This window comes from Callorhinus ursinus, unplaced genomic scaffold (assembly GCF_003265705.2).
Source record: "Callorhinus ursinus isolate GAN/ISIS: 27379988/994484 unplaced genomic scaffold, GSC_fseal_2.0 scaffold8, whole genome shotgun sequence".
Taxonomy (NCBI): domain Eukaryota; kingdom Metazoa; phylum Chordata; class Mammalia; order Carnivora; family Otariidae; genus Callorhinus; species Callorhinus ursinus.
In genome coordinates, this window is record NW_027397070.1 from 72,444,532 (window position 1) to 72,461,325 (window position 16,794).

At 65.9% G+C, this 16,794-nt stretch overlaps 2 protein-coding genes across 2 annotated transcripts in view; both read left to right on the plus strand.

Annotated features, from left to right (window-relative positions):
* Positions 1-9,738, plus strand: part of LOC112821984 (inverted formin-2-like) — a 13,337-nt gene extending 3,599 nt beyond the window's left edge. The window contains exons 2-5 of the mRNA XM_025869258.1: positions 7,537-7,936; positions 9,000-9,115; positions 9,182-9,341; positions 9,701-9,738. Coding sequence (XP_025725043.1) covers positions 7,546-7,936; positions 9,000-9,115; positions 9,182-9,341; positions 9,701-9,738 — 705 coding nt within the window. The 5' untranslated portion in view covers positions 7,537-7,545. The remainder of the gene's footprint in view (positions 1-7,536; positions 7,937-8,999; positions 9,116-9,181; positions 9,342-9,700) is intronic.
* A 1,446-nt stretch (positions 9,739-11,184) lies between these two features.
* Positions 11,185-16,794, plus strand: part of LOC112822692 (inverted formin 2) — an 11,925-nt gene continuing 6,315 nt past the window's right edge. Inside the window, exons 1-13 of the mRNA XM_025870436.2 lie at positions 11,185-11,321; positions 11,525-12,175; positions 12,310-12,455; positions 12,546-12,607; positions 13,154-13,256; positions 13,470-13,555; positions 13,935-14,035; positions 14,772-14,842; positions 14,928-15,035; positions 15,124-15,194; positions 15,873-15,993; positions 16,338-16,502; positions 16,632-16,749. Of these exons, the coding sequence (XP_025726221.1) occupies positions 11,548-12,175; positions 12,310-12,455; positions 12,546-12,607; positions 13,154-13,256; positions 13,470-13,555; positions 13,935-14,035; positions 14,772-14,842; positions 14,928-15,035; positions 15,124-15,194; positions 15,873-15,993; positions 16,338-16,502; positions 16,632-16,749 (1,780 nt within the window). The 5' untranslated portion in view covers positions 11,185-11,321; positions 11,525-11,547. The remainder of the gene's footprint in view (positions 11,322-11,524; positions 12,176-12,309; positions 12,456-12,545; positions 12,608-13,153; positions 13,257-13,469; positions 13,556-13,934; positions 14,036-14,771; positions 14,843-14,927; positions 15,036-15,123; positions 15,195-15,872; positions 15,994-16,337; positions 16,503-16,631; positions 16,750-16,794) is intronic.

The following is a 16,794-nucleotide window of genomic DNA, read 5'->3' on the forward strand; positions in this document are numbered from 1 at the left end:
ACACACATGTGTGCGCACTCACACACACGCACACTCTCACACACACACCCCGTGGGGCAGGGGTTTCTCTGTTCCTGAGCTCAACCTTGGCCTTGCCGAGTGCTAGTGGACATGAGTGTGGATGTCGGCATGGGCCCTGGCCAGCTGTGTCAGAGGGCCTCAGTCTCCCCGTCTGTGCCTGGTCCCAGGTCCTCCTGGGCCCCGGGTGTGGCCCCAGTGTGCAGCCTGCTACCCCCGCCGTCTGTGTTCCCATGCCCAGGTCCCCATTTCTGCTCAAGTATAGCTTGGCACACAAGAGCAGGGAGGCCAACGTCTGCTCTTCGGCCGGCCCTGGGGGGGAGGCGCTCCCTGTCCCCCTTCCCTGCCTGTCTCTACCTTCCCCGGTGTGTAGACATGAGTGTCTGAGAACAGAAGCCCCACCCCACGTGCCCAGATGGGATCCTGCCCATTTGGAGGCACCTACGACCCTGCCTGGTGCTTCCGGGCTGCATGGAGGTGGGGACAGAGGAGGTGGGGGGCCCAGCCCAGGAGGGACCGTGCAGGCCAGGCAGACCTAGTGGCCAGCAGGTGGAACTGGCTCAACCAACCCAGCATCCCTAGAGAACATCCCGGCCATTTTAGGATGAGAAAACCAAATCCTCAATGGGCCTGGCCCTAGGCAACTGGCAAGGAATGCCTCGGGGTGTCTCGTGCTGGACACTGAGTGTCTTGCTCACCCGCCGAGCCTGGGGGTCCAGGGACCGAGTGGGGTCTGCTCCCAGCTCGATGTTGGCCCCCGGCAGCCTGGCTGAGGAGGAGGAGGCGGCGGTGGACACAGTGGATGGGTGGGCACTTGGGAATTTCCAGGGCCCGGTTTACAGATGGCGTCCTGTGGATCTATCAGCAGGCTCAGGGGTGGGCATTGACATGCTCGTCCCCATTGGAGGACTGCAGCCAGGGCCCTGGCAAGTCCTGTGGGTTGTCCAAGGGACACAGCCAGGCCGTGGCAGAGCCTGACCTCACCCAGAAGCTGAGCCGTCCTCTGTCCCCAGGGCCCTAGCCGCAGCCCCTGGCAGTGCCGGGCGGCCCCTCCCCCCTCAATCCACTGCTTTGTTCTCCCTGCTCCCGGGCTGGAGGCTGGGACGTGGGACAGGGCCAGGGGCTGGGACAGGCAGTGGGCAGTCCTCAGCTGCACCCCACCAGCCTGAGGCCTGAGACAGGCACACACATGCGGGCATCGAGGGTCCTCCCAGGCCGGGAGAGGCCTTTCCCGAGGGCAGCAGGGAGACAGGGAGGGACATGGGACCTCCTGGAGGAGGCATCTCTGAGCTGCATCTGATCTTGGGGGGCAGAACCCAGGAAGGAGGGATTTTGGTGCCAGCCTGAGGTCTTGGTGGGGCCCAGGGGAGGCTCTGAGGGTAGAAGGTGCGCCTGCAGTAGAACAGCCCCAGATTCAAACGCCGCCCTGCCCCCTGGGGGCCAGCCAGCTCCTCACGCTCCTCACACCCAACCCACAGGTCTGTACCGCTCACTCCCCTCAAGCAGTCACCGAGGGAACTGGCCACCCCATGCCGGCCACTCTCCTGTGCTGGGGCAAAGGCCGGCAGCCCCTCCCCGCCTCGGGCCGCCAGACTCTGGACCCGAACCCTGAGCATGTCATGTCGGAGGCGTCCAGGCCCTCCAGGGAGCACCCGCCCCCCAGCCCGGCCTTCCTCTTCCACGCAGCTGGGGAGATGGAGAACTGGGCAGCAGCGAGAGGGCAGACCCAGTCCTTGTGAGAGCCCTCAGTGCAGGTGGAAGCGAGAGTTCAGCTTCCTGGCGCAGGTGCCTCCGCCCTTCCTGCCCGCCCCTATGAGCAAGCCATCCACTGGGGGAGGCGGGATCCCAGACCAACCCCAGCCCTTTCCCAGAAATGCAGACACACAGTGTCGGGCCCAGGGCTGCACTGCAAGCACCCGCCTCCCAGTGAGCAAGGGGCTCCAGAGCTGCCCACAGCCCTCTAGCAGGTGTTTCCTGTTTGACCAAGTCCATGCTCTACACCAGGGCAGCCCTCTCTGTGGCTTTTCTGTGGCTTCCACCCACTTCTATCCTAACCCCTGGAGGAGGCAAACAGGCCACCCGCTTCTATCCTAACCCCTGGAGGAGGCAAACAGGCCAGGCTTGGGCACCGCATGTCTGATATCAGTCCCACCTGCCCCCAAATCCCAGGCCTGGCTTCCCTGACCAGCGGTGTTGCCTGGCTCTCAGCACCAGCCTGCCCAGCCCAGCCCAGCCCCCTCGGTCCCCCTCCACCCTGCGTGCCACGAGGGAGACCAGCTGCCGGCTCTGCCCTGCGTCCCTGGCGACCTGCGCTGGGGGTGGGCCCCTCTGAGCCCACTTCCCCTCAGAGACTGTGGGCCTTCTCTGTCACTGTGCTCTTTCTCTCTTTCTAATTATGAAAATGACCACATGCACCCCAGAAGCAACTTCTGTTAGCATTCAGGCATGTGTCTGGTGGGACACGCTTGATGGCTGAAATCCTACACAGTACGACTTGGTGTCCTACTTCCTGTCTCTGTTTTTAATTCAGCACCACTGTGGAGGTCTTGGTGCCCACCCACCCCCAAGCAGCCCCTCCTGTCTTGTTGCTGGATGCACAGTGGCCCGGCAGGCCCCCTCACACACGGTGGGATTGGGGGTTGGCGTTCATGGGAGGGCTTGGGAGGCACAGGCCCCACACTCCATCCTGGGACTGCAGGCAGCAGGGGGCTGGAGCGCTCCTTGCACGTGAGACCGGCCAGGGGCCCATGAGGACACCACCCCTTGGTGAAGGCCGTCTGCACTCTGTGCCTGGGGATGGATGGGCGGTGGGTAGGCACTCGGTTGTTCCTCCTTCCCCAAGGCCCACTGTGCACGGCCTCCGGCCCGGGATGAGCCCCTGGTGGGTGACCCACGCTAGTCCTTTGAGGGCTTCTGGCCTGGTGGGGAAGGTGGTGCATGCACTGGAGGCTTGAAAGGAGCCCAGGTGATGGGAGGGAGGGACATGGGGCATCTGAGTAGGAATCAGCTCCAGGGGCATCCCCCAATCCTGCAGGGCCCCGACTGCCCCTGAGCTCCAGGGAATTGCTGCTGGAAACACGATACAAGGGTTGCCAGGCAGTGGAAAAATTTGGAGCTAAAAATACAGTGTGGCAGCCCCTGCCTCCCAGTTCCGGAACCCCGCTTCTGCCATTGTACCCGCCTTCCCTAAGGAAGACAAGCTCACTCTTTGCACCCCGCCCCCGCGCCCTCACTGGCTCTGGGCCCAGAAGCACCCCAGCCCCTGTGCTGACGCTGGCAGGGCCGCCCTGAGGCTGCCTCCCCACAGCAGCCAGCCCCTCTCCCGGGTGCCCCTGTCCCCAGCTGGTGCCTCCCCTCCCCCTCACTCCCACCCCTGGGCCCCCCAGCGCCTCCCCCAGCTCTTGCAGTGATCTAGGAACAGAAGGCCAAACCCGCTCCTCCAGGGTGCTGAGCGCTGGCATTTCTCTGGGCTTCCCCACCCCCACCACACTGTTCAGACCCCAGGGGGCCCATGTGGGGGCGGTGGGGGGGACCTCCCAGCAGCCATGCCCATGACCCAGTTTGGTCCCAGTGCCCACCTCAGGAGGCCCTCCCTCTCTGGCTCAGTTTCTCCATCTGCATGGCAGGGGCTGGACTCTGAGGTGGGGTGGGCGGGGAGGGGGCAGCTTCGACCCTGCCCCCTGTCCCCCTCCAGGAACACACTCTGCTTGACAGACGCCTGCCAGGCAGGGGCGGTGCCTTCCCATGAGTCAGCACAGCTGCCTGCGCATGTAGGTGCCTGGATGGAGGTGCCAGTACTGCTGTGTGGGGCTGGCTGGGCCTGGGCAGAAAGGCAGATGGGCGTCCACGTCTCCTCCTGGTCCTCATGGGCTGGGTGCCGGGTCAGTGGACTGACCCAGGTGAGGGGGAAGGCATGACCCTGCCCCAGCGGGAACCCCACTTTATTGGTACAACAAAATTGAGCGCTGAAGCAGCATTGGGGAACGTGCCACTCATGTCGGAGCCCCAGCATCTTCCTCTGCAAAAGGCCCCTGCCCACCAGAGTTCCCCCGGTGCAGGGGGAAGGACGGACTGCCTGCGGGGCACTTGGGGGTTGCTGAAGCGCCCCCACCTTTCAGCTGTCCGAGGGACTGGGTAGGGCCTGAACCGCCAGGTATTTGGACCCTGGAAGACAGTCGTGCTCTACAACGGGTGGTGCCTGCCACAGAAAAAGGCTCTGCAGATGCAAATTCCTGCGCTGGCCCCGCCTCCGGCAGGCTCTGACCCCACCCCCATGTGGGGTGGGGGGGCCCAGAGATCACATTCCTGAGCGTGTGGCCCCGCCCCACCCTGACTAGGCGGAGTCTGGGAGGGTCCCTGCGACCCCGCCCTGTCTAGGCGCCAGGCTGGCTTGCAGCCAGACACTCAGCGCACGGGTTGGGCAGGGCTGGGCAGGCCGGCGGGCGGGGCCGGGCAGCCCGTGGACGGTATGACAACAGCCAGGAGCGCTCGTGAGCGCTCACTCGGTGCCCGCCGGGTCCAGTTTATCCACTGGGAACCCCACAGCACCTGTCAATTGACAGACCGGGAGCAGAGGGGGGAGTCCCATCCCCAGGAGCACACAGCCAGCAAGCCCAGGGGTCTGGCTCCTGCCTTCCAGCGCGCCGCCGCCCACGCAGGTCCCGGCTATTGCGGGAAGGCTTGTTCCCCACCGTTCTCCTGACAGCAGCAAATGCCTCCTTCCCTCTGGGGCTCCCGGCAGAAACGTTCAACCACCATCCGCACAGGGACAGGCTGTGTCTTCGGAGCTGCTCCTGGCAGAGACTGGGTCACCACCCCCTGAATTTGGCTGAGACTCCAGGCCGGCAGGAGAGTGGGAGCGCCTTATAGTTTGATCATACGTATACGCGGTCATGGTTCCTATGGACGTATAGCGTTCTATCCGTGTATACAGTGTGTGCATGTGGAGCGCGTCTAGGCATCCTGTCTGTTGTCAGGTGTGCGATATCACATGCCTGTATGTGAGGCATTCGAATACATATGTACATGTGACATGCTGTGTGTGTACTGTTCTGTGCGCGTGTATGACGTGTGCGTGGAGCGTGTAACTTCTGTGCGCGTGTATGACGCGTGCGTGGAGCATGTACTGTTCTGTGCGTGGGTATGACACGTGCGTGGAGCGTGAAACTGTTCTGTGCACGTGTATGATGCGTGCGTGGAGCGTGTACTACTCTATGCACACGTATAATGCACGCATGGAGGGGCATGACCAGCTTGTGAAACTCAGCTCCAGGGCACACAGCTTAGGATCCTTCGTGGGCAGGCAGGTAGACAGGGCTGATCACCTCCTGCAAGGGGGCCCCTGCAGGTGGGGTCTTTTGGGGTAGTGAGCTGGGGGTGCACAGGGAGGCCTAGGCATTGCCAGGTGGGGCGCTCTGGGCTATGCAGGCTGTCTGGGAGAGGTTGTTTTCTGCATCTAGGGACCCCTGTGGCTCTTGGCTAGAGAAGACCCTTAGGATGCTGGAGGCCTGGCCTGGGAGAGTTCATGCTCCAGCCACTCAGCCTGTGCCAAGGAAACAGGGACTTGGGCCAGTGTGGCGGGGGTGGGGCGGGGAAGGGAGGGTCAGTCCTGGCTGCGCCTTTAAGCGGCAGCACCCAAGGTGGGCGGCAGTGTGTGCAAAGACCGCTTGCTGTGCTTTTCATGGTGCCGGGAGCAGCCCCCTCCCCTGGCCCCAGGAGACTGCCCAGCAGGGACCGGAGCCACAGCTGGAGGCCGGGCAGCTCAGAGGGCAGCAGTGATGAGAAGCCAGGAGAGTACGAGGGGCAGCCTGAGGCAGGGCCTGGAATGGGTGGGCAGAGGCAGCCAGAAGGTCCTGCGCATCTGGGTGAGTGGACGGTGGGGGAGGGGGGCGGGTGGTGAAACCGTGCCGTCACAGGGAGGGCTGACGGACACCCCGACCCCCCTGCAGGGACGCCCATACCCCCTGCCTCTCTGGATGCTCCCAGTGGGCAGATGCCAGAGGTTCGGGTGAGGACAGGGTGGCTCACACAGGACGAGTGGCCTGGTGGGCCCAGAGCCGGTTCGCACGCAGGCCGGAGCCTCTCTTCCCCTCAACCAGACCGCCTCCCTGGGGCACCCCCACGAGCCTGCCTGGCACTCAGCCAGGCAGGAGGATGAGGGGCTGGGTGGGGGGCTGGACTCCTGGCGTGGACCCGCTGCAAACGGAGGAGGGGCTGCTGGAATGCCGGGCCACCCCAGGCCTGGGGCTGGGGGAGCACAAAGGACACCCAAGACACTCACCAAGGCAGAGGGGGAGTGGGGCCTCCAGGAGTGCCAGCCATGAGCCAGGCCAGGGACGGGCGCCCAGGCTCCTGTCCTCACTCCACCTCTATCTCCTGTAGGACCTCAGATGGCCCCTGGAGTCTCCCCTTAACGTACCGGGTCCAGCAGCCCCGAGAGGGAGGCTGGGCTGGATGGCCAGCCTCTCTCTGGCCACCCTCTGCCTGGGGTCTAGGCTCACTCGGTTCTGCCCTTTCCAGTTCTGGGGACTGGGCATGTGACCTGGCTTCTCTAGGTGCCACCCTCCTTTCCTCTCCTGTAACGTGGGGCGGCTGGGGACCTGGGGGGGCAGTGGCGGGGCCAGGCCCTGCGCATGAGGCTCGGTGGTCCTGCCGTGCTCTGCTTCCCGGGCGGCCTCTCAGCAGCTCCATGCTGTCCTTACGCACTAAATACAAGACCCGAGCCATACATGGTCACAGGAGAGCCTGGGCTGCCCCTGACCTTTGAGGCCAGTCCCCAGCGGCTCTGGCTGAGGACAGCGTCACCGTCGAGGGCCCCGAGGAGGGGGGCTTAGTGGGTGTGGCAAAGACACAGTCACGGCCGGCCTGTCCTCTTGGGAGAAGGCAGGGTTGGGGGGCATTCTGGGTGGGGGGCTCACACCTGTCAAGCCTGCATCGAGTAGAGCTCCACATGCCAAGGGCCTCGGGGGACATCCGGTCCTCTGCCCACACAGATGGACGAACTGAGGGCCTCAGAGGCCAGGCTGCTTTCCCACGGGGCCCTGGCCTTGCTCGTGATGGGGTGGGGGGGCGCTGGGCATGACCCTCAAGTCGGCCCCTTCCCCAGCCTGATGGCGTGGGCAGCCCCTGAGTGCCCAGGGTCTGGAACGGCCCCTCCCGGTTGCCCCTATCTGACCCTGGCCCTGGGGCAGGGGAAGTGCTCCTAGGACAAGATAAGGGAGCCCCAGAGATGCCACTTTTGTTGCATCGTCACCACTGGGTCAGTGGTGTTCCTGCCAGTGTAGCCGCCTCGAGGTCCTCGGGTGGACAGGGAGGCGGTGCTGCTGCCCACTCGGCCGATGTGCAGCTCATCAGGGGTGTGCACGAGAAGCCTGGGACGGTGGCGGCCCTGACGACGGGACGAGGGCACAGCGTGCCCCGGGCAGGCCCGTCTGGCAGGCGGTGGGAGACACCGAGGCAGAGGACACTGCCTCCCCCCGCAGGCTGGGGGCTCACGCCCGTCTCCCCCTGGCCCCGCAGGTCGGCAAGATGTCGGTGAAGGAGGGTGCGCAGCGCAAGTGGGCCACGCTGAAGGAGAAGCTGGGGCCGCAGGACTCAGACCCCACGGAGGCCAACCTGGAGAGTGCGGAGCCCGAGCTGTGCATCCGGCTGCTGCAGATGCCCTCCGTGGTCAACTACTCGGGCCTGCGCAAGCGTCTGGAGAGCAGCGACGGCGGCTGGATGGTGCAGTTCCTGGAGCAGAGCGGCCTGGACCTGCTGCTCGAGGCCCTGGCGCGCCTGTCCGGCCGCGGGGTGGCCCGCATTGCCGACGCCCTGCTGCAGCTCACCTGCATCAGCTGCGTGCGCGCCGTCATGAACTCGCAGCAGGGCATTGAGTACATCCTGAGCAACCAGGCCTACGTGCACCAGCTCTCCCTGGGTGAGCCGCAGCCTGCTGCCGGGCACACACACACCCCTTCGCGACTCAGTACAGAGGCTCCGGGCCTCCAAGGGCAGTGGGAGGGGTGGGGTCGCAGGAGAGAACTCAGCGAGGCAGCAGGGAGGGCGTCCTGGAGGAAGAAACCAGGCTCCCGTTCGCCCCAAGTCCGAGCCCTCCAGGTCAGCTCGGAGCCATGGTCGTCCAGCTGCTGCGCCTAGTTGTCCCTCTGGTCCGTGACTCCGCCTGGCCTTTCCGTCCAGCCCTGTGCTTGTTCACACCCCGCCCCGTCCCCCCGGCTCCAGCCTACGGCGCCCCTCCCTCCCACCTGCCACCCTGGTTCGTGCCCTGGCAGCCAGACTCACCTGGGCCAAAAACGCAAGTCCACCCTAGTAGCCCTGTTTACCTTCCACCTGGCTCCAAGCCCCTGACCTCCGTGGGGCCACAGCCCTTCAGTTCTGGCCAGCACTTGAAGCTGGTGGCACCTTCTTCCACCTTTCCCCACACCCCTACCCTGCCCATTCGGTGCCCTGCTCCCACCTCCTGCTCAGGCTACTCTGTGCCTTTGTGCACCTGCTGACTCCTTAAGTTCTCGCTCACGGTCACCTCCTCCAGGAAGTCTCCCCAGGCTGCACCCAGCATCAGTCTCCTACCTTTGGGAGTGACCTCAGGTGGCCCTTAGTGAACAGGGGTCACTGTGTGTCCCTTGCCTGTCAGGCTGTGCTGCTCTATGGCGGATGGTTGGAGCTCCGGGAGGGGGCAGGGACGGTGGGTCGGCCCGTGGGGGTGGGTGAGTGTCTGTGTGGGTGAGCAGGGACTGCTCTCAGAACTAAGGCCCAGCCCAAGCTGACCGTCCCTGCGGGGCCTGGCGCTTGGGTCCTGCAGGGGATCAGCGCCGGTGCAGAGCGCCCCCTGGTGTCCACCTGCAGGCCCTGCTTGTCCCGCTGGAGGGGGGGTTCTGTCCGAGGGTCAGACGCGTGGGGAAGGGCCGCAGGGAGGAGGAGGAGGAGCCCAGGCCTGGGATCGATGGCGGGGGGACCCACTGAGCCTCCCCGGCCCTCGGCAGCTCTGGACACGTCCAACGTGATGGTCAAGAAGCAGGTGTTCGAGCTGCTGGCCGCCTTGTGCATCTACTCCCCCGAGGGCCACATGCTGACCCTGGATGCCCTGGACCACTACAAGGTGAGCCGCGGGGCGCCTGGGTCCACGCTGGGCCAGGGCGCGTGCTGACCCTCGCCCGCCCTGCAGACGGTGTGCAACCAGCAGTACCGCTTCAGTGTCATCATGACTGAGCTCTCCGATAGCGACAACGTGCCCTACGTCGTCACCCTGCTCAGTGTGATCAACGCCATCATCCTGGGCCCCGAGGACCTCCGCACCCGCACCCAGCTGCGTGGGGAGTTCACTGGTAAGTGCCCGCGGCCCGCCCCGGTGCCTCCTGCAGGAGATGCCCGCCCCCCCCACTCCCCTAGGGCCCCGGACATGAGTCCTGTATGGCTCTCAATGTGAGGCTGACCCCCCAGTTCCAGTCCTGCCAGGGGTGGCAGTGACCATTTAGCGGGGACGACCGTGTTGCCCTCCGGAGCGTTCTGGGTACCTGTAGCAATGGCAGGGTCCCCCTCCCGCCCATGGGCTGGGTGTTCTGGGTGGGTGGAATGAGCCCAAGGAGAGTGCAGAGGGGAAGGCATCAGAAGACGCAAGCAACCCGGGGTGGGGGGCTGACCAGAGCAGTCTCTGAGGCCCGCTGACCCCGCTGTCCCTCCCCAGGGTTGCAGCTGCTGGACACCCTGACACGGCTGCGGTGAGTGCCCACCGCTGTCTCCAAAGCCAGGCTCACCCCTCCCTCGGGTCCCACGCAGCACCACCTCCAGAGGGGCAGAGGCGGCTTCCAGGAGTGGCCCCAATGGGCCCAGCCCGCTGGACCCAGGTCCCAGTGACAGTGCAGTTTGCCGTTGTTCACACTGCCTGACGGGCCACCCTGCAGAACCGCTCTGCCCAGGGGCTTGGGGGCTGCCAGATACGACACAGGACACCCCGTCAAGCAGGAGTGTAGACGGACACCAGAGCGTTCTAGCATAAGCATATCCCAGATTCGCATAGGACACACTCATGCTACATATCATTCGCTGTTTTCCTGAAATTCAAACTTATTTGGGTTCTGGGAACCCACGCAGCTGAGAATGCCCCTCCCAGGCCCCATCAGGACCGCTCTCCTGGGTGGGGCCACCTGTCCCGGCTACAGGGCCATGTGCCCAGCACAGCCCCGTTCAGAGAGGTCTGTGCGTCTGTCCAGGCTCGGGGGAGATGGGGGGCAGCAGCCTCAGCCCACCCGGCCCCTCTCGCCCCAGGGACCTGGAGGATGCCGACCTGCTGATCCAGCTGGAGGCCTTCGACGAGGCCAAGGCTGAGGATGAGGAGGAGCTCCTGCGCGTCTGCGGGGGCATCAACATGAACAGCCATCAAGAGGTCTTTGCTTCTGTGTTCCACAAGGTGAGCTGGGGCGGGGCAAGCTGGGCCTGTCTCCAGAGGTGGGGGTCCAGGGCTCAGACACGGCTGCCTTCCCTGACCTGGACACCCCACCCCGACCACAGCAGTGGGGCCAGATCTGGAGCCACATCAGGGAGCAGCGAGGGATCAGGGGGCTGGAGACAGGAGGAGCCCGGAGCTGGAGTGGGCAGCCTGGGGGCAGTCTTTGCTGTCACAGGCACCGAGCCAAGGCCACGGGACCCAGGAGGACAGCGTCCCAAAGACCTGGGCTGCCCAGAGGTAGCTGAGCTGTCCTGGGCCCCCACAGGCGGGCTGCCTCGAATGGCCTGAGGGGCTTCCGGACCAGCAGAAGGCCAGGAGGCCGTGTTCTGGTTCAGCTCAGGCCCTCCCTGGCCGGGACCTCCTATCTTTCACTGAACCCACGGCTCTCAGCCAGGGGACGAGTGTCGCCAGGAGGCATCCAGAAACATCTGGACACATTTGGGGTGGTCTCAGTCGGGCAAGGGGTACTACCGGCTTCAGGCAGGTGGAGACCAGGGATGCTGTGAGACCTCCCACAATGCCCAGGGCAGCCCCCCGCGTGGAGAGGTGTCCAACCCCAAATATCACCAGTGCGGCAGTCAGGGAGCCCCGGCTCCGGTTCATCCAGAGCGGTGACGGGGTGGACGTTCCTGGCAGTCTGAAGCCTGCCACTGTCAGCCTGCCCCAGGGAGGGCACGGCTGCCCATCCACCCTTTTCCTCGCCCCCCAGGTGAGCTGCTCCCCAGCCTCTGCCCAGCTGCTGTCCATGCTGCAGGGCCTCCTCTACCTGGAGCCCACCCTCCCCTCCAGCCAGCTGCTCTGGGAGGCTCTGGAGAACCTGGTGAACCGAGCCGTGCTCCTGGCCAGTGACGGTGAGCAGGTGGGGCAGATGGGGGCGTCCTGCCCACAGCGCCCTCCCTGACCCCAACTCAGCAGGCACAGTGGGGTCTTAGACCGTTGTGGGAGGGTCCCGTCCTTGGCCCCTCACCCACCCTCTGTCTGAGGGCAGTGGCCATGCCTTGCCTGCCGCCCACCACCCACCTCCTCTGGCGCCTGCCCTGACCCTGGACACCCCCTCCACAGTCCAGGAATGCACCCTAGAAGAGATGGTGGAGCGGCTCCTGTCCGTCAAGGGGCGGCCACGCCCAAGCTCCCTGAACAAGGCCCACAAGAGCGTCCAGGCCGACCTAGGCCAGAGTCAGAAGGGCAGCGTGCCCCAAAACAGTGGTGCCCTGAAGGCGGGTGTGGAGGGCCGCCAGCCTGAGGCCGACCTCACCAGCCTGCACACCGTCGACGTCCAGGGCTCGAGCAGCATGGTCGCCCCACAGCCGCGGGCGCCCACCCCAGTCCCACCTGCACCCCCACTCCCCGGCTCCCCTGCAGGGCCTCCTCCCCCGCCCCTACCTCCCCCACTGCCAAGCCTGGGGGCCCTGGCCCCCCCACCCCCTCCCCCACTGCCAGGCCTGGGGGCCCCCCCACCCCCTCCACCACCCCCGCTGCCTGTCTTGGGTGGGGTCCTCCCTCCCCCACTCCCGGGCACGGGATGCCCCCCTCCACCCCCACCCCTGCCGGATCTGTCTGGCTCCTCTAGGGTGGGTGGTGAGGAGATCATTGTGGCCCACGTGAGCCACAGCCTGGACTCTGCCTGGGTCCCAAGCCACCGGCGAGTAAACCCTCCCACTCTGCGCATGAAGAAGCTCAACTGGCAGAAGCTGCCGTCCAAGGTGGCACAAGGTGAGGACCCCCCGGTCCGCGTGAGTGGCTGCCTTCCCGTGGCCGGGGGCAGGGCCCGCCGTACCTGCAGCATCCCTGCTCCTGTCTGGGCCTAGGCCCAGGCGTGAGCCTGACCGGAGACACCTCATGTGCAGAGCACAACTCCATGTGGGCCTCGCTGAACAGCCTGAGTGCCGAGGTCGTGGAGCCCGACTTCCCCAGCATCGAGCGGCTCTTCTGCTTCCCCCAGGCCAAGCCCAAGGAGCACGTGGCCGCCCCAGCCCGGAAGGAGCCCAAGGAGGTGGGGCCGGGCTGGGGCTTGGGCTGGGGCTTGGACGGGGGCCTCTGTGCTGCTCTCAGGGACCAACACCAGGGCCGGGGTGTTTTCCAGATCACTTTTCTGGACTCCAAGAAGAGCCTGAACCTCAACATCTTCCTGAAGCAGTTCAAATGGTGAGCAGCTCCTCCTGGCGAGTCCCCTCCCCGCCCCTCCCCGGCACCTCCCATCTTGGGCTGCGCAGTGCCCTCTGCAGGCCGCTCCTGGGAATTGCACACCCCCCTCCCCGGGGCCAGTCAGCGGCAGACCGCCCCAGCTGGGGGCCCTGGAGAGCACCCGTCCCCACTTCCTGAGGAAGCTGAGGCCCAGACAGCAGCGGGCAGTGCTCCCGGCCCCCAAGTCCTTGCCTGCAGCTGCTGGGCACTGGCTCCTGCCAGGGAGCTCCCTGGGCATGCATGAGCCGGCCTGCCTGTGTCCTGAGCAGCCCCCTGGAAGGAGGAGCAGAGGGTGCAGACCCGGAGGGCGGTATTCAGCCCCCAGCCTCGTTACTGTGTGACCCCAGCCAGGGGGTTTGCCTTCTCTGTGTCCCAGCAGCTCGGGCCCCCAGGCAGCAGAGAGATCATGGGCTGAGGGCAGCCCCTGACTGGCAGGGTCCCCAGGAGCCCACAGGAGGCGGCCATGCTCCCTGGGCTCCCACCCCAACCACGCCCTCTCTCCTGCAGCTCCAACGAGGACGTCACCGCTATGATCCGGGCTGGGGACACCACCAAATTCGACGTGGAGGTTCTCAAGCAGCTTCTCAAGCTCCTTCCTGAAAAGCACGAGGTGAGTGGGAAAGAGCCTGCGGGCCCTGCCCTGGGGGCCCCCAGCAAGGCACAGAGGAGAGGACACATGGACACACGGTCCGGAGCCGCACGGAACTGTGCTGGACATGAGTGGGCCCTGGTGGGGCAGGTACACGCAGGTGCCGGGCAGTGCAGGGGGCTTCCTGGGAGGGGATGGGAGCCAGAATCCCATGTGTGGGCCTCCTCCCTGCAGGTCGAAAACCTGCGCTCCTTCACAGAGGATCGGGCCAAGCTGGCCAACGCCGACCAGTTCTACCTCCTGCTGCTGGGCATTCCCTGGTGAGTGGGCAGCCCTCGGACCCCAGGGCCCATTGGTGGGGAAGCGGCAGCGGGGAGCTGGGCCCAGACCTTGAGGAGGGAGTGGGGCTGTGCAGACTGTTCCCTCGGGACTCCGCGAGGACCGCTGCACATATCACTCACGCGCCCACCTGCTCTGGTAGGGAGGGGCGCCCTGCAGGGAGGCACCTGCCCTCCTGGGCGCACCTGGTGCTTGTCTCACGTGCCCCTTCCCGGGCCCTACCCCAGGCCTGCTGAGTCCACCGCTGGGACTTCGCCCAGGAACGTGCACATTGAACAGGGCCAGGCCATCGGCCCCCGAGCTGGGGGCCCAGCACCAGTGAGGGGGGGCCCCGTCCCTGATCTCCTGCTCTGTCCCCAGCTACCAGCTGCGGGTAGAGTGCTTGCTACTGTGTGAGGGCACGGCCGTCGTGTTGGACATGGTGCAGCCCAAGGCCCGGCTGGTCCTCGCTGCCTGCAACAGTGAGTGGGGGGCAAAGCCTGGGGCTGCGGGGGACCTGGCACCTGGAGAGCAAGCGGTCCCAGGGGCGCTGACCTTCCCCACCTCACCACAGACACACAGACACACCCCTGCTCTGAGACACACACCGTGCACGTGCACTCGTGTGCATCTGCCGACACGTGCACACGGACACAGGCAGGCACCCATACAGAGCTGCATGTGTGCACACAGTCACACGCGCACACACAGACGCAGGCCCCCGTGCACACAACGAGCGTGCACACACAGGTACATGCTCAGGGACACACATGTGTACACTCACCGCTTTCTCCAAATGAGGGACGAGCAAGACCATACCCAAGCCCCGGGGCAGGGACGCACGCAGTGGACGTGCACTCCCATCCCGGCCACAGAGCCAGGAAGGCCACCCTCCCCGAAGCCCCAAGGAATGACTGGGGGAGACCCACCCGGGGAGGCCACAGCTACAACCTTCAGCCTTCTGGGAGCTTCCTCTCAGCAGCGTCACCCCCGGAAGGGGGCAGTGATGGTCTGCGCCCGGGGTGGGGAGGGTGCAGGGAGTGCTAACAGTGGCAGACCTGTACCCAGAGCCCCTGAGCCTGTTCACAGTGGGGGGGATTCCAGCCACCCTGCCCACCCCTGGACCACGCCCGGGGGAGGGGAGTGAAGAACCCCACACCACAGCCTCAGACTCCGTGCAGCAGCCTCCCCTCCCTCAGCCCTGGTGCCCTCCCACAGGCCTGCTCACCAGCCACCGGCTGCCCATCTTCTGCCAGCTGATCCTGAAAATTGGAAACTTCCTTAACTACGTAAGCGAGCCCCCCCTGCCCCCACCACCCCCGCTCCCCCCTGCCAGGCGGCAGGGGCCCTCACTCCTGACCCGGACGCTCGCAGGGCAGCCACACGGGGGATGCAGATGGCTTCAAGATCAGTACGCTGCTGAAGCTCACGGAAACCAAGTCCCAGCAGAGCCGCGTGACGCTGCTGCACCACGTGCTGGAGGTGGGGCCGTGGGCTGGCCCCCGAGGCTCGGGCATCCCCGGGGCCAGGGTGTTGCCACGGGGCTCTCACTGGACACGTCCTGTTGCAGGAGGTGGAGAAAAGCCACCCAGACCTCCTGCAGCTGCCCCGGGACCTGGAGCAGCCCTCCCAGGCAGCGGGGTAGGTGCCCCCTGCCCCCACACCGGCGCCCCCCCCCACCCACCCACCTCACCTGCGCTGGCGCCCTCCTCTGGTCCTGGCCAGTGAGGTGGCTGGGCCACGCTAGGCCCCCAGGAACCACTGCCCCATAGAAGGCTCACTTTCACCTCAGACTAGGACCTTGGGTCCATCATGGCCTGTCCCCACGTGACTTACAGGAGGAAACAGGCCTGGGGGAGGCAGGGAGTGACCTGGTCACGGTCACGCCAGGGGCCAGGCTGACGCCACCTCTTTACAAGGTTGAGCCTCACAACAGCCCGTGAGGAAGGCTGCGCCACTCCCATTGCACAGATAGGGAAACTGAGGCCCAGGCAAGTGGGGCTGCATTTATGGGGTCCCTCAGCCCAGAGGGGCAGCTCAGGGAGGGTGGCCTGGACCTTCCAACTTCAGGTACCTGCTGCTACAGAGGGTTCTCAGGCCTGAGAGCCAAAGATGGGCTGAGCCACCGGGGTCACTGTCCCAGCATTTCACCCCCAGCACCGCCTGGCCCTTCCCAGAGCCCTGATGTGTTTCTAGCAACCTGCGGGTGTGTGGTCCAGCGTCCCCCGCTGTCCCTCTGCGGGCAAGGGGCTCCGCTGACCCCGCAAGACTGGACATCAGCTGTCACCTGACCCCGCGGGGCTCTGGGGTGTTTTTCAGGATCAACCTTGAGCTCATCCGTTCCGAGTCCAGCACCAACCTGAAGAAGCTTCTGGAGATAGAGCGGAAGGTGTCGTCCTCCATCCCTGAGGTGCAGGAGCAGTACACGCAGCGCATCCAGGCAAGCCAGGGCCGGGGTCTGGGCCGGGGGGGCGATGCTGGATCGTCTCCAGGGCGGGTGGGGGCCTTGCTGCGGGTGCGGCAGCCTAGGTCAGCGAACCAGGCAGGGGCCGGTGAGCATGGGGGAGGACAGAGCCAGGGCCAGGGGCCCTGCAGGAGGACAGCATGCTGTCCCTGGTCCCAAGGTGGTTCCTGCAAGTGAGGGGCTTCCCCGATCCCAGGGGCCGCAGTGCCCAGACCTCCTGGTCCCGCTGTCTGGGGGGGCCACCGCAGGTAGCCATCCCCCTCCTGTGGCCCGGGGCCCCACCCTGCCCCCAGGGCTGTGACCGTGCCCCCCGCCCCCAGGCCAGCATCGAGGCCTGCCAGGCGCTGGATGAGGTGCTCCAGGCTGTCGAGCAGAAGAAGCTGGAGTTGGCTAGTTACCTGTGTGAGGAAGCTCAGCAGCTGTCCCTGGAGGACACGTTCAGCACCATGAAGACCTTCCGGGACCTCTTCATCCGCGCCCTGAAGGTGGGCCGGGCCGCACCCCCTCGCCGACCTCGGGCAGAGCAGCTGGAAGCACCCCTTAGTGCCAGGCTCGCGTCGTCCCTCGAGGGCTGGGGTCACGGGCTCCGTGTCCACCTGTGTCCACCCGCGCAGGAGAACAAGGACCGGAAGGAGCAGGCCGCGAAGGCTGAGAGGAGGAAGCAGCAGCTGGCGGAGGAAGAGGCGCGGAGGCCGCGGGCGGAGGACGGGAAGCCTGGTGAGGCCGGGCCCGGCGGGGGGGCGGGAGAGCTGGGGGGCGGCCCGGCGGGGGGGCGGG